At 47.8% G+C, this 14,522-nt stretch overlaps 1 protein-coding gene across 1 annotated transcript in view; it reads right to left on the bottom strand.

The window, feature by feature from the left end:
* The window catches only part of ulk3 (unc-51 like kinase 3), a 28,177-nt gene extending 17,046 nt beyond the window's left edge, over positions 1-11,131 (bottom strand). The window contains exons 1-6 of the mRNA XM_055662535.1: positions 10,760-11,131; positions 7,170-7,310; positions 5,283-5,403; positions 4,797-4,901; positions 2,902-3,045; positions 1,777-1,859 (exon numbers count right to left, since the gene is read on the bottom strand). Of these exons, the coding sequence (XP_055518510.1) occupies positions 1,777-1,859; positions 2,902-3,045; positions 4,797-4,901; positions 5,283-5,403; positions 7,170-7,310; positions 10,760-10,858 (693 nt within the window). The 5' untranslated portion in view covers positions 10,859-11,131. The remainder of the gene's footprint in view (positions 1-1,776; positions 1,860-2,901; positions 3,046-4,796; positions 4,902-5,282; positions 5,404-7,169; positions 7,311-10,759) is intronic.
* Between the last annotated feature and the right edge of the window lie 3,391 nt (positions 11,132-14,522).

Here is a 14,522-nt window from a genome sequence, read left to right as displayed (position 1 = left end):
CTGGAGTAGTAGAGATGGTAAACATCTGGTTGGAGAGATGGTAAAACATCTGGAGTCGGAGAGATGGTAAAACATCTGGAGTAGTAGAGATGGTAAAACATCTGGAGTTGGAGAGATGGTAAAACATCTGGATTCAGTAAAACAGCTGGAGTCGGGGGACGTGGTAAAACATCTGGAGTTGGAGTGAGTTTGGAGTAGAGCTAGGCCATTTGGCCCATCACATCTACTCCGCCATTCAATCATGGCTGATCTATCTCTCCCTCATCACCCCATTCTCCTGCCTTCGCCCCATAACCCCCGACACCCGGAGCCAGGTGGGAGGTGGTATTAAAACATCTGGAGTGGGGGGGGTGGGGTGGGTAAATAGCTTGAGTCTGAGGGTGAGGTGTTAAACAGCTGGAGTTGGAGACGCCAAAACATCTGGAGCCAGGGGAGAAGCTGGTCAGTGCAGGGTTGTAACACATCTGGAACGACTGCCAGAGGAGGTAGTTGGGGCAGGTTCCATTACAATGCTTATGAAATATTTGGTCAGTTACATGGATAGGACAGGTTTAGAGGGATATGGGCCAAACGCAGGCAGGTGGGACTAGTGTAGATGGGGCATGTTGGCCGGTGTGGGCAAGTTGGGCCGAAGGGCCTGTTTCCATGCTGTACGACTCTAGCTGGAAGTGGGGTGGAGGCATTGAAATATCTTGTGGGGGGGGGGGGGGGGGGGGGGGGGGGGGATGTGATGTGAAATCTAAGATAAGACACCAAAAAGCTCAGCGGGTCAGACAGCATCTATGGAGCGAAGGAAATAGGCAACTTTTCGGGCCGAAACCCTTCTTCAGACTGATGTAGGGTGGGGGTGGGGGGAAGAAAGGAAAAAGGAAGAGGAGGAGGGAGAGCTGAGGGAGGGGAGGAGACACAAGCAGGAGACATTATTTTGAGTTCTATATGAATGAAATATTTTGAGGTCTGTAACTGCACAGCCTGATCAGAGGTCCCTCTGGTGGCAACACCTTAAACTGCAACAGCTCTGCAGAACACAGCTTTCCAAGTCAAGTCAAGTCAAGTCAAGTTTATTTGTCACATACACATACGAGATGTGCAGTGAAATGAAAGTGGCAATGCTCGCGGACTTTTGTGCAAATGACAAACAACAAAACAACCAAACAAATTATAAACACAATCATAACACACATATTCTTTTACATAATAAATAATAGAAGGAAAAAACGTTCTGTAGAGTTTTTCTTTCCTTCCTCCCAGATAAGGAGGGTTACAGAGGGTCACAATGGTCACCCTTTGACCTGTGATAAAATAAGCGTGCTGGAGAAACTCAGCGGGTGCAGCAGCATCTATGGAGCGAAGGAAATAGGCAATGTTTCGTCCCGAAACCCTTCGGGTTTCGACCCGAAACGTTACCTATTTCCTTTGGGTTTCGTCCCGAAACGTTGCCTATTTCCTTCGCTCCATAGATGCTGCTGCACCCGCTGAGTTTCTCCAACACTTTTGCCTACCTTCGATTTTCCAGCATCTTAAACAAATAAAATAACCCGTCCTGTTTTCAGCAACAACTCCAAAGACGTACAGGTTTGTAGCGTGAAGTTTGACACAGGATGCTGGAGTAACTCAGCGGGACAGGCAGCAGCATCTCTGGAGAGAAGGAATGGGTGACCGCTGAGTTACTGCAGCACTTTGTGGCCTTTCATCACTGGCATTTGAGCCCAGGGAGGGGGAGGGGGAGGGGGAGGGGGGAGGGGGAGGGGGGAGGCGGGGAGGTCACTCACCCACCTCTACCGCCTTGCTGCTGCGAATCTTCCCCTCCAACTCCACAAATGACTTGGATACAAACGGTGGCCGTCCGAACAACGCCTCTGGAATGAAAGTGGGTCCGGCAGGAGTCAACGACAGCACCAGGGTCCTCCACCTCCACCTCCCCCCATCCCACCCCCCAACAGTCTCCCACCCCCACCCCATCCCACGCCAATCTCCCTCTCCCCCCCTCCCACTCCCCAGTCAAGATACAAGATACAAGATACATTTAATTGTCATTTGGACCCCTTGAGGTCCAAACGAAATGCCGTTTCTGCAGCCATACATTACATACAAATAGACCTAATTTACATAAACATCCATCACATCGTTGTGATGGAAGGCCAAATAAACATATCTCTCCACTGCACTCTCCCCCCCCATGTCAGAGTCAAAGTCAAAGCCCCCGGCTGGCGATGGCGATTGTCCCGCGGCCATTAAAGCCACGCCAGTTCCACACCAGTCTCGCACCCCCCCCATTCCAAGCTACTATCCCACCCCCCCCCCCTCCCCCCTCCCTCCCAACCCCCCAAGCCAATCTCCCTCTCCCACCCCCTCCCACCTCCCCCCCCCACGCCAGTCTCCCACCCCCTCCTTGACGTCACATTGTAACATTACAAGCCATGTCTGTTTTGACAAACTTATTTTATTCAAGGGAGCTAACATTTTAACATTTTATTCGGCAAATGCCAATATTAGTTTCAGCAAAAACTTGAATAAAAGATCGAACAAAAAACAAACTGCTTGTGGATCTCAACAAGTCAGACTAGTATCTGTAGAGAGAAACGATGCAACAACATCTGGGTTCAAAGAGTGATAAAAGTTATACAGAACAAAAAGAGGCCTTTCAGCCCATCCAGTTGTACCATCTAAACTAGTCCCATTTTCCCAAGAAGAAGGGTTTCGGCCCGAAAACGTTGCCTATTTCCTTCGCTCCATAGATGCTGCTGCACCCGCTGAGTTTCTCCAGCTTTTTTGTGTAACCTCCCATTTTCCCAAGTTTGGCCAGATTCTCAATAAAGCTTTCATGTCCATGAACTATAATCCCTCACCCTCCCCTGCGTCCCCCCCTCCCCCACATCCGTGCCCCTCTGGTCCGCTCACCGTACAGAATGACTCCGACTGACCACAGATCCACTCTGGCATCGTACTGCTGCCGACAAACCATCTCGGGCGCCATGTAGAGTGGAGAGCCACGCAGAACGCGCTTCTCGTCCCACGGGGACATGTGCTGCGCAAAGCCAAAGTCTGCGGTGGGGGGGGGGATGGGGCACAAAAGTAGGGCCGTCAGTCCCGGAATCGCACAAAGAAACTCTGCGCCGCAGGCAGCATCTGCGGAAGAGGCAGACAGGTTCCTCCACACCAGCTGCCCGTCCCGTTGAGTCCTCCCAGCACTTGACTATGGGTTCGAGTTTGGTTTATTGTCACGTGTACCGAGGTACAGTGGAAAGCTTGTTGTTGCGAGCTAACCAGTCGGCGGAGAGACCATGCATGGTTACAATCGAGCCGTCCACAGTGTACAGCTACATGATAAAGGGAATTACGTGAATAATGTACAGTGCAAGATAAAGTTCAGTACGGTCCGGTCCGAGGGTCTCCAATGAGGGAGATAGTAGCTCAGGACAGCTCTCTAGTTGTTGGTGGAATGGTTCAGTCGGGTTGTCAAGGAGGACTCTCTCGAACTTGAATCCCTTGAATCTGGGAAGAAACTGTCCCTGAATCTGGAGGTGTGTGTTTTCCCACTTCTGTGCCTGACGGGAGAGGGGAGAATAGGGAGTGACCGGGGTGGGACTGGTCCTCGATTACGCTGCTGGCCTTGCCGAGGCAGCTCGAGGTGTAAATGTAGGGGGTCTCAGTCTGAAGAAGGGTCTCGACGCGATTCCTTTTCTCCGGAGACGTTGCCTGACCCGTAGAATTACTCCAGCATTTGGTGTTTGTCTTCAAAGGAAGTTAATGTGATGGTCTGGGCTGCGTCCACAATTCTCTGCCATTTCTTGCAGTGTCGGATGAAGCTGTTTTGTGTTTTGATCCAGATTCCAGTATCTGCAGTCCCTGGTCTCCGTAAAAGCCTACACCTCACGCTTAAAAATTGTTACGTAAAATGCCATGATGGTATGACCGGCTTCAGAGAGCAATCAGGAAACTTTAGGGGCAAGGGAAGGACATCCGATCTACTAGCATGGTCAATTGCAGGTACACATTCAATATTACAGAAGACTTGGATAGAGTGGACGCAGAGAGGGTGGGCCTGTAATGGGAGACTCAGGGACCAGAAGGGCACCATCTCAGAATAAAAGGACGTGCTTTTAGAATGGAGTTGAGGAGGAATATATTTATTCACACGATGATGAATCCATGGAACTCGTTGCCACAGAGGGCAGTTGAGGCCAAGTCGTTGAGTATTTTTAATGGGTGGTCACGGTGGCGCAGCGGTAGAGTTGCTGCCTTACAGCGAATGCAGCGCCGGGGATCCGGGTTCGATCCCGACTACGGGTGCTGTCTGTACGGAGTTTGCACGTTCTCCCCGTGACCTGCGTGGGTTTTGTCCGAGATTTTCGGTTTCCTCCCACACTCCAAAGACGTACAGGTTTGTCGGTTAATTGGATTGGCGTATGTGTAAAAATTGTCCCGAGTGGGTGTAGGATAGCGTTAGTGTGCAGGGATCGCTGGTCGGCACGGACACGGTGGGCCGAAGGGCCTGTTTCCGCGCTGTGTCTGTGTAGCCTGTGGAATTCTCTGCCTCAGAGGGCGGTGGAGGCAGGTTCACTGGATGCTTTCAAGAGAGAGATAGATAGGGCTCTTAAAAATAGCGGAGTCAGGGGAGAAGGCAGGAACGGGATACTGATTGGGGATGATCAGCCATGATCACATTGAATGGCGGTGCTGGCTCGAAGGGCCGAATGGCCTACTCCTGCACCTATTGTCTATTGTTTGTTATCTCCAGCATCCTGCGACTATCAGCATGAAGGAGGGATGGAGAGGGGTAGAGGTGAACTCACCAGCCAGCTTGAGGTGTGGAGTGGACTGGGAGCTGAGCAGAACGTTCTGTGGCTTCAGGTCGAGATGAGAGATGTGACGCTGGTGAAGATACTGCAGAGCAGAGGCTGTGGATGGAGAGAGAGAGAGATAGAGAGAGAAACCGGCTAATCTCTGGAGGTCAGACTCATAGAGTTACACAGGCCATTCAGCCCACGGAGTCCATACTGACCATCGACCTCCCACATACACCAATCCCATTCTATTCCCCCCACAATCAACTCCCCCGAGAATCTATCCTCCCGCACTCCAAAGACGTACAGGTATGTAGGTGAATTGGATTGATGTAAATGTTTTTTTTTAAATTGTCCCTTGTTTGTGTTAATGTGCAGGGAATGCCGGCCAGCTGGCAGGGACCCGGTGGGCCGAAGGGCCTGTTTCCGCGCTGTATCTCTACCCCGCGGATCAGAGGGAAGAAAACGACGCAAGTCCAGTGGGACTGAACTTACCGAGCTGCTGGAGAAACCGGCAGACAACTCTCTCGGGAAGCACCCTCCGGCTACGGATGAAGTGGGAGAGGTCTCCTCCAGCACAGTACTCCATGATGAGGTAAATGTTCTCCCCGTCCCACTGCAGACACAGAAACGAGGTACGTCATATGGCTGACATGCGATGAATGAATGGATCGAATGGGCTTCTACATTCATATTGTTAATAGGGATCAGGGGGTATGGAGAGAAGGCAGGTACGGGATACTGAGTTGGATGATCAGCCATGATCATATTGAATGGCGGTGCAGGGTCGAAGGGCCGAATGGCCTCTACTCCTGCACCTATTTTCTATGTTTCTATTCACTGGAATTTAGAAGAATGAGAGGGGATCTTGTAGAAACATGTAAAAATTCTGGACAGGCTAGATGCAGGAAAAATGTTCTGGATGTTGGTGGGGGGGGGGGGGGGAGTCCAGAGCCAGGGGACACAGATTAAGAATAAGGGATCGGCCATTTAGGACTGAGACGAGGAAAAACGTTTGCACCCAGAGAGTTGTGAATCTGCGGAATTCTCTGCCACAGAAGGCAGTGGAGGCCGATTCACTGGATGTATTCAAGAGAGAGTTAGATATAGCTCTTAAGGCTGGCGGAGTCAAGGGATATGCGGAGAAAGCAGGAACGGGGTACTGATTCTGGATGAGAGATTCAAGAGAGAGTTAGATTTAGCTCTTAGGGCTAAAGGAATCAAGGGATATGGGAAACATAGAAACATATAGAAAATAGGTGCAGGAGGAGGCCATTTGGCCCTTCGAGCCAGCACCGCCATTCATCATGGCTGAAAGGAAGAAAGCAGGAACGGGGTACTGATTTTGGATGAGGTGGCTGATCATCCCCAATCAGTACCCCGTTCCTGCCTTCTCCACATATCCCCTGACTCCGGTATTTTTAAGAGCCCAATCTAGCTCTCTCTTGAAAGCATCCAGAGAACCGGCCTCCACCGCCTCTGAGGCAGAGACTTCCACAGACATTCAGTTTTGGCCACCCTGCCATTGGATAGATGCCATTGAGACATCTTAATGGGAGCTCCAACCACAGGAGTTTCGGCCTTCCCGATCGCAGGAACTTCGATTGCCCCGACTGCGGGAGAATAATGGCCCTGTCCCACGGTACGAGTTCATTCCAAGAGCTCTCCCGAGTTTTAAAAAAATCAAACTCATGGTAAGCACGGAGAATGAACGTAGCGGGTACGTCGGAGCTCGGGGACGTCTCTTAGCGGCTCGTAACGCTAACGGCAGGTACTCGGGAAGACTCGCTAACGGCAGGCAAGCACGGGAAGACTGGTGAAGATTTTTCAACCTGTTGAAAAATGTCCACGAGAGCCCCGAGTACCGACGAGCGGCCATTACCGTAAATCTCCATGTTCGAATCAGGGGAAACTCGGGAGCGCTCTTGGAATTAAATCGTATCGTGGAATAGGGCTTTTAGGAGAAAAGAAGGTAATACTTTGTTTAAGAAGGAACTGCAGATGCTGGAGAATCGAAGGTACACAAAAAAGCTGGAGAAACTCAGCGGGTGCAGCAGCATCTATGGAGCGAAGGAAATAGGCAATGTTTCGGGCCGAAACCCATCTTCAGATAATACTTTATCTTACAAAGGTAATACTTTATTGCCTTCCATAACAGTGAGGAGTGTGTGGGAGCAGCTGTAGTGGATGTTTCTGTTAACTTTTATGTAGTTGTGTGTCTTGTTGCTTTTTTCTGGTAATGATAATTGTATGGTAAATCAAATGGCGGTGCTGCCTCGAAGGGCCGAATGGCCTACTCCTGCACCTATTGTCTATGACTCATTGGCTAGTTGGAACAGAGGAAGACTGATCACTAAGTATCCAATTCCAAGTCGTACATACTTGAAAATCTTTCAGCTGGACAATGTGAGGGTGTTTGACGGCCTTCAGAATCTCGATCTCCGTGAGAAGGTTCTCCACCGAGGCTTTGTTCAAACTTTTCTTACTAACGCACTTAATGGCCACCACTTCGCGGCTGTTGACCTGTTAACGAGAGGGTCAAGAGTGTCATACGCCCCGAAACAGAACAATTAAATACTTACTGAAGATAGGTACAAAAAGCTGGAGTAACTCAGTGGGACAGGCAGCATCTCTGGAGAGAAGGAATGGGTGACGTTTCGGGTCGAGATCCTTACTTGCTTGCAGCAGCACAACAGATATGTTAGATAGAGCTTCTCTCCCTGCCTTCTCTCCCTCTTCTTTTAAGACGTTCTTTAAACTCCAATTTGGTAATCTGCTGTAATATCTCCACGTGCGTTTAGCATCAAATCTTGTTCAGCGCTGCCACTATGATGCACTTCATATGATCATAAGTGATAGGTGCAGAATTAGGTCATTCGGCCCATCATGTAAAAGGACTGGACGAGCTAGATGCAGGAAAAATGTTCCCAATGTTGGGCGAGTCCAGAACCAGGGGCCCACACAGTCTTAGAATAAAGGGGGGAGGCCATTTAAGACTGAGGTGAGAAAATACTTTTTCACCCAGAGAGTTGTGAATTTGTGGAATTCCCTGCCACAGAGGGCAGTGGAGGCCAAATCACTGGATGGATTTAAGAGAGAGTTAAATTGGGTTCTAGGGGCTAGTGGAATCAAGAGATATGGGGAGAAGGCAGGCACGGGTTATTGATTTGGGATGATCAGCCCTGATCACAATGAATGACGGTGCTGGCTCAAAGGGCCGAATGGCCTACTCCTGCACCTATTGTCTATTGTCATTTTGTGTTTATTTTCGGTGAAAGCCAACCTCCCCCCCCACTTTCTTTCTCTCTCGCCCCCTCCTTCCCTCCCAGTTTAGTCCAAGTTGCCCAACCTGAACATTAACTCTGATTCTCACTCCACAGATGCTGCCTGACCTGCTGAGTGTCTCCAGTTTTGCTCTAGAGGGGTTAGACAATAGACAATAGGTGCAGGAGTAGGCCATTCGGCCCTTCGAGCCAGCACCACCATTCAATGTGATCATGGCTGATCATCCCCAATCAGTACCCCGTTCCTGCCTTCTCCCCGTATCACCTGACTCCGCTATCTTTAAGAGCCCTATCTAGCTCTCTCTTGAAAGCATCCAGAGAACCTGCCTCCACCGCCCTCCGAGGCAGAGAATTCCACAGACTCGCCACTCTCTGTGAGGAAAAGTGTTTCCTCGTCTCCGTTCAAAATGGCTTAGCCCTTATTCTTAAACTGTGTGTGTGGCCCCTGGTTCTGGACTCCCCCAACATCGGGAACATCTTTCCTGCCTCTGGCGTGTCCAAACCCTTGACAATCTTATATTGTTATATTGTTGGGGGGGTTGTTTACATTTCACACCACTTGTGGTCTCATTCAGGAAGAGGAGACACTGGAGAAAATAGACCAACTGGCTTCTGCCTCAAAGTCTCTTTCCAAAGGATTTCACAACGATACTATTTGCTCCACATGCTCTAATCAGATCTCAAGTTCAAGTGAGTTTATTGTCAATTCTGGCCTCTCTCCACTGGCTCCCAGTGTACTTTCGAGTTCATTTTAAAATTCTTTTGTTTGTTTTTAAATCTTTAAATGGTCTCGCCCCGCCTTACCTCTCTGAGCTGCTTCATCCATACGCTCCTGCCCGGTGCCTCAGGTCAGCTGATCAGCTGCTCCTGGAGGTACCAAGGTCCAAGCGGAAGCTCAGAGGGGAAAGAGCCTTCTCTGTTGCTGCTCTGTTTCCGACCGGAAGGCATTGCAGAGAGTGGTGAAAATTGCCCAACGCATCACCGGCTCCACGCTCCCCTCCATTGAGTCTGTCCAAAGCAAGCGCTGTCTGCGGAGGGCGCTCAGCATCGCCAAGGACTGCTCTCACCCCAACCATGGACTGTTTACCCTCCTACCATCCGGGAGGCGCTACAGGTCTCTCCGTTGCCGAACCAGCAGGTCGAGGAACAGCTTCTTTCCGGCGGCTGTCACTCTACTAAACAACGTACCTTGGTGACTGCCAATCACCACCCCCCCCCCCGGACACTTATTATTATTATTATTTTTTTTTTAATTCAAATCGTTTGCTATGTCGCTCTTCAAGGGAGATGCTAAATGCATTTCGTTGTCTCTGTACTGTACACTGACAATGACAATTGAATCTGAATTGAATCTGAATCTGAATCTGGCGCTATGGAACTCTCTGCCGTTGCACATCAGACAGGCCCCCTCACTGTCCATCTTCAAAACCAGTATTAAAACACAGTAATATTCCTTGGCTTTTGACCCTGCTTGAGACTTTGCTCCTGTTTTAGTGCTTTTAATGTTTTTAATTTTATTGTTTATACTCTCTCTTTTAATGTTTTTGTTGTCGTGTAATAATTTTTTGTCCACGATCAGTCATGTACAGCACTCTGTTGCAACAGTGGTTGTTTTTAAAGTGCTCTTTAAATAAAGTTATTATTATTATGTGTCATAGAAACATAGAAACATAGGTGCAGGAGTAGGCCATTCGGCCCTTCGAGCCTGCACCGCCATTCAATATGATCATGGCTGATCATCCAACTCAGTATCCCGTACCTGCCTTCTCTCCATACCCTCTGATCCCCTTGGCCACAAGGGCCACATCTAACTCCCTCTTAAATATAGCCAATGAACTGGCCTCAACTACCCTCTGTGGCAGAGAGTTCCAGAGATTCACCACTCTCTGTGTGAAAAAAAGTTCTCCTCATCTCGGTTTTAAAGGATTTCCCCCTTATCCTTAAGCTGTGACCCCTTGTCCTGGACTTCCCCAACATCGGGAACAATCTTCCTGCATCTAGCCTGTCCAACCCCTTAAGAATTTTGTAAGTTTCTATAAGATCCCCTCTCAATCTCCTAAATTCTAGAGAGTATAAACCAAGTCTATCCAGTCTTTCTTCATAGGACAGTCCTGACATCCCAGGAATCAGTCTGGTGAACCTTCTCTGCACTCCCTGTATAGGACAATGAAATTCTTGCTTTGCTTCAGCACAACAGAACACATAGTAGGTGTTTAAGAGGGAACTGCAGATGCTGGAGAATCGAAGGTTACACAAAAAAGCTGGAGAAACTCAGCGGGTGCAGCAGCATCTATGGAACGAAGGAAATAGGCAACGTTTCGGGCAGAAACCCTTCTTCAGACAACAGAACACATAGTAGGCATTGACTTCAAAACAGATCAGTGTGGCCATACACCATAATATAAATATATACACACATGAATAAATAATTATCCCGACTACGGGTGTACGGAGATTGTACGTTCTCTGACAAGGCATTAACGAGATAAAAATAAACACAGCGTTTAATACGAGTTCTCAAAGACTGAAGAGAGGTCTCGACCCCATTCCTTCTCTCTAGAGATGTTGCTTCACAAAATGCTGGAGTAACTCAGCGGGACAACTTTGTCCCGCTGAGTTACTCCAGCATTTTGTGTGTGTGTCTGTCTTCCAAACAGTAACACCACACAGATACACGCAGTCCCTCACCTTCCTGTAGGCTTTGTAAACAGTGGCATAGGATCCACTGCCCAGTTTTTCGGTGAGGATGTATTCCTGTAGTTTGGGGGGAGCGCATCCAGACGCCATCCGACAAATCCATCCGACGGGACGGGACTGAACGGGGCTGGGAAGGGAAAACACAGGAAGGGGATATTTACATCTAGCGACTCAGACTCCACCTACAGCCTGCTCTTTACACCGCCGAATGATGCACACAGCAATTTCCCTCGGAAGAAAATATATAATGCTTCCGGGGGAGAAGAAAATATATCTATGCAAGCAATTAAACATGAACTTTGTGCAACAAATCTCACGTGTTAGCTGCTGTTTCTGTGCATTGCATGGAACTTCTAAATTCCTTGTAGCTAAATTTATTTATTGATTTCAGATTCAGATTCAGATTCAGATTCAATTTTAATTGTCATTGTCAGTGTACAGTACAGAGACAACGAAATGCGTGTGTGTGTGTATTTATTTTATAGTATATGGCTCTTGGTTCTATATTCGTGTGTGTGTGTGTGTGTGTATATTTATAACCATATAACCATATAACAATTACAGCACGGAAACAGGCCATCTCGGCCCTACAAGTCTATGCGGAACAAATTTTTATCCCCTTAGTCCCACCTGCCTGCACTCATACCATAACCCTCCATTCCCTTCTCATCCATATGCCTATCCAATTTATTTTTAAATGATACCAATGAACCTGCCTCCACCACTTCCACTGGGAGCTCATTCCACACCGCTACCACTCTCTGCGTAAAGAAGTTCCCCCTCACATTACCCCTAAACTTCTGTCCCTTAATTCTGAAGTCATGTCCTCTTGTTTGAATCTTCCCTATTCTCAAAGGGAAAAGCTTGTCCACATCAACTCGGTCTATCCCTCTCATCATTTTAAAGACCTCTATCAGGTCCCCCCTTAACCTGCTGCGCTCCAGAGAATAAAGACCTTATTTTATTATATTAAAATAAGTTTATATTATAGTATATGGTTTTTGGTTCTATATTCGTGTGTGTGTGTGTGTATTTATATTATAGTATATGGTTCTTGGTTTCTTGGTCCTCCAAAATATTCCAAATGGAATTTAAACTGGAGGTGGTGAAGGGAGGGCTTAAGCCAGAGAGGGTTATTGGGAAGAAAGAGTTACTTTAAAATTAGTTGCATCTGGTTGGGTAACTATAGGGTGATTTCACGAAAGGTCACTGGAGCGTAGATCCGCACCCACGTGACCGAAAATCTCAAGTGGAGTACATGCTATACATCTGGTACATGTTAGTGAATGGGAAAACACGCACTTTCCCACCCGTTAAAAACATCGAAAACGGCCAGTTTTTGAGCTGCAATTTACTGTGCCAGTCGGGGTGACCGTGAGGCACAGCTACCTAGATTTACAGTCCAAAAAAAAGATAGAAACTAAGGTAAATTAAAGAGGGAGCTGAAGGTGCCAATCCAGCGGAAGTGAACAGCGGACATTTGCCGTGGAGATTTAAAATCCAAAATATCGGGAATTATCGCGTTTGCTCGCTGAATTTCATCAAAAGTAAGGCAATAATGCCTTACTTTTGATGAAATTCAGCGAGCAAACGCGATAATTCCCGATATTTTGGATTTTAAATCTCCACGGCAAATGTCTGCTAAGCACTTCCGCTGTTTTTCCACCTTCAGTTCCCTCTTGTAATTACCTTACTTTCTATCTTTTTTTTTGCCTGAAAATTTAGGTCGCTGTGCTTCACGGTCACCCCGACTAGCACAGAAAATTTCAGCTCAAATATCGGCCGTTTTCCATGTTTTTAACGGGTGTGAAAGTGCGTGTTTCCCCATTCACTAACATGTACCGGAAGTGACATATGTCCTCCAGTTAAATTTTTCGGTCACGTGAGGGGGGATCTACGCTCATTTGACCTTTGGTGAAATCACCCTATAGTTGGGTGGAGATTATTCCATGCTTTAATTGTGCGGGGGAAGAACGAATTGCTGTACACATCTGTCTTTGTAGCTGGGATCACAAATTGGATCGAATGCCCCCGTCTGCTCCTAATTGGTTTGGGTTTGGTGTAGGTCTTGTAGTCTATGTCGAGCATATACTATTTTCGGTGAAAGCCAACCTCCCACCCCCCCCTTCTCTTTCTTTCTCTCTTGCCCCCTCCCTCCCTCCCAGTTTAGTCCAGGTTGCCCAACCTGAACATTAACTCTGATTCTCACTCCACAGATGCTGCCTGACCTGCTGAGTGTCTCCAGTTTTGCTCTAGAGGGGTTAGACAATAGGTGCAGGAGTAGGCCATTCGGCTCTTCGAGCCAGCATTGCCATTCAATGTGAACATGGCTGATCATCCCCAATCAGTACCCCGTTCCTGCCTTCTCCCCATATCCCGATTCATATCCCCTGACCCTGAGGCTATTTTTAAGGGCCCTATCTAGCTCTCTCTTTAAAGCATCCAGAGAACCTGCCTCCACCGCCCTCTGAGGCAGAGAATTCCACAGACGCACCACTCTCTGTGAGAAAAAGTGTTTCCTCGTCTCCGTTCTAAATGGCTTACTCCTTATTCTTAGGAGTTCCTGGTTCTGGAATAAACTAAAGTAAACTATGTTAATCCAAAGTGAAGGGGGCTTCTTAAGGATTTCATAAATTTACTGACTCACCTATTACAATTTGATCGGATCCATAACAAAGTATAAATCAGAAAAAAATGCAGTTCAACATAAGATTTCAGAGTAGCCATGTTACATCTCTTAATGACCTTTGACTGCAGTTGTTCAAGTGCAATGAATGTGCAGTAATTTAGACTGCTGGAGTGCGGTGCAGGCTGAAAGGGCCGAATGGCCTACTCCTGCACCTAATTTCTATGTTTCTATGTTTCACTTTCAATTTTGCTCACTGATCAGCTGACAGAAAGGGAAACTCAGCAGCCGACTATCTCTGCTTTCAAACTATCAGGCGCACAGCTAGCTACAATGGGGAGAAAGGGCAGAGTGGAAGATTTACTAAAATACCACTGAACTGTGTGTGGATAACTCACTGTCCACGTCTCATATAGATAGGTTTAAGGAATCTATCTCAGTATTATTTGCACATCGTTGCATTGAAAAATATCCATCCAAGACTGGATATGATGACACATTGTGTAGGAAGGAACTGCAGATGCTGGATGGAATAGACAGGCGTGGTCTTGGCTTCTTCAGATAGATTGGTTCATATAGCACAGATGCTGCCTGAACTGCTGAATTTAGTTTAGAGTTATAGCATGGAAACAGGCCCTTTGGCCCCACTGAGTCCATGCCGACCCTTGATTACTCATCGGTTATTCCACTTTCTAATGCACTCCTTATACACTGGGGAAAGCATTGCCAGTCAATTAACCCAATGTGTAGGAAGGAACTGCAGATACTGGTTTAAACCGAAGATAGGCACAAAAAGCTGGAGTAACTCAGCGGGACAGGCGGCCTCTCTGGAGAGAAGGAATGGGTGACGTTTCGGGTCAAGACCCTTCTTCAGAGATTGTTACATTCAGACTATGGCACATTGTTGGCCCTGGAGCCTCATCTGCCATTAGAAGTGAGAAGCAAATCACAGCCACATTATTCATTTTAGACATTACCACTTTTGTCACTTAGGGTGGCACAACTGGTAGCTGCTGCTGCTGCCTCACAGTGCCCGAGACGCAGGTTCAATCCTGATCTCTGCCGTCGTCTGGGTGGAGTTTGCACGTTCTCCCCGTGACTGTGTGAGTTTTGTCCCAAGTCCTAAGA

Source organism: Leucoraja erinacea, chromosome 36, assembly GCF_028641065.1.
Source record: "Leucoraja erinacea ecotype New England chromosome 36, Leri_hhj_1, whole genome shotgun sequence".
Taxonomy (NCBI): Eukaryota; Metazoa; Chordata; class Chondrichthyes; order Rajiformes; family Rajidae; genus Leucoraja; species Leucoraja erinaceus.
This window is presented reverse-complemented; position numbering and strand designations above follow the sequence as displayed.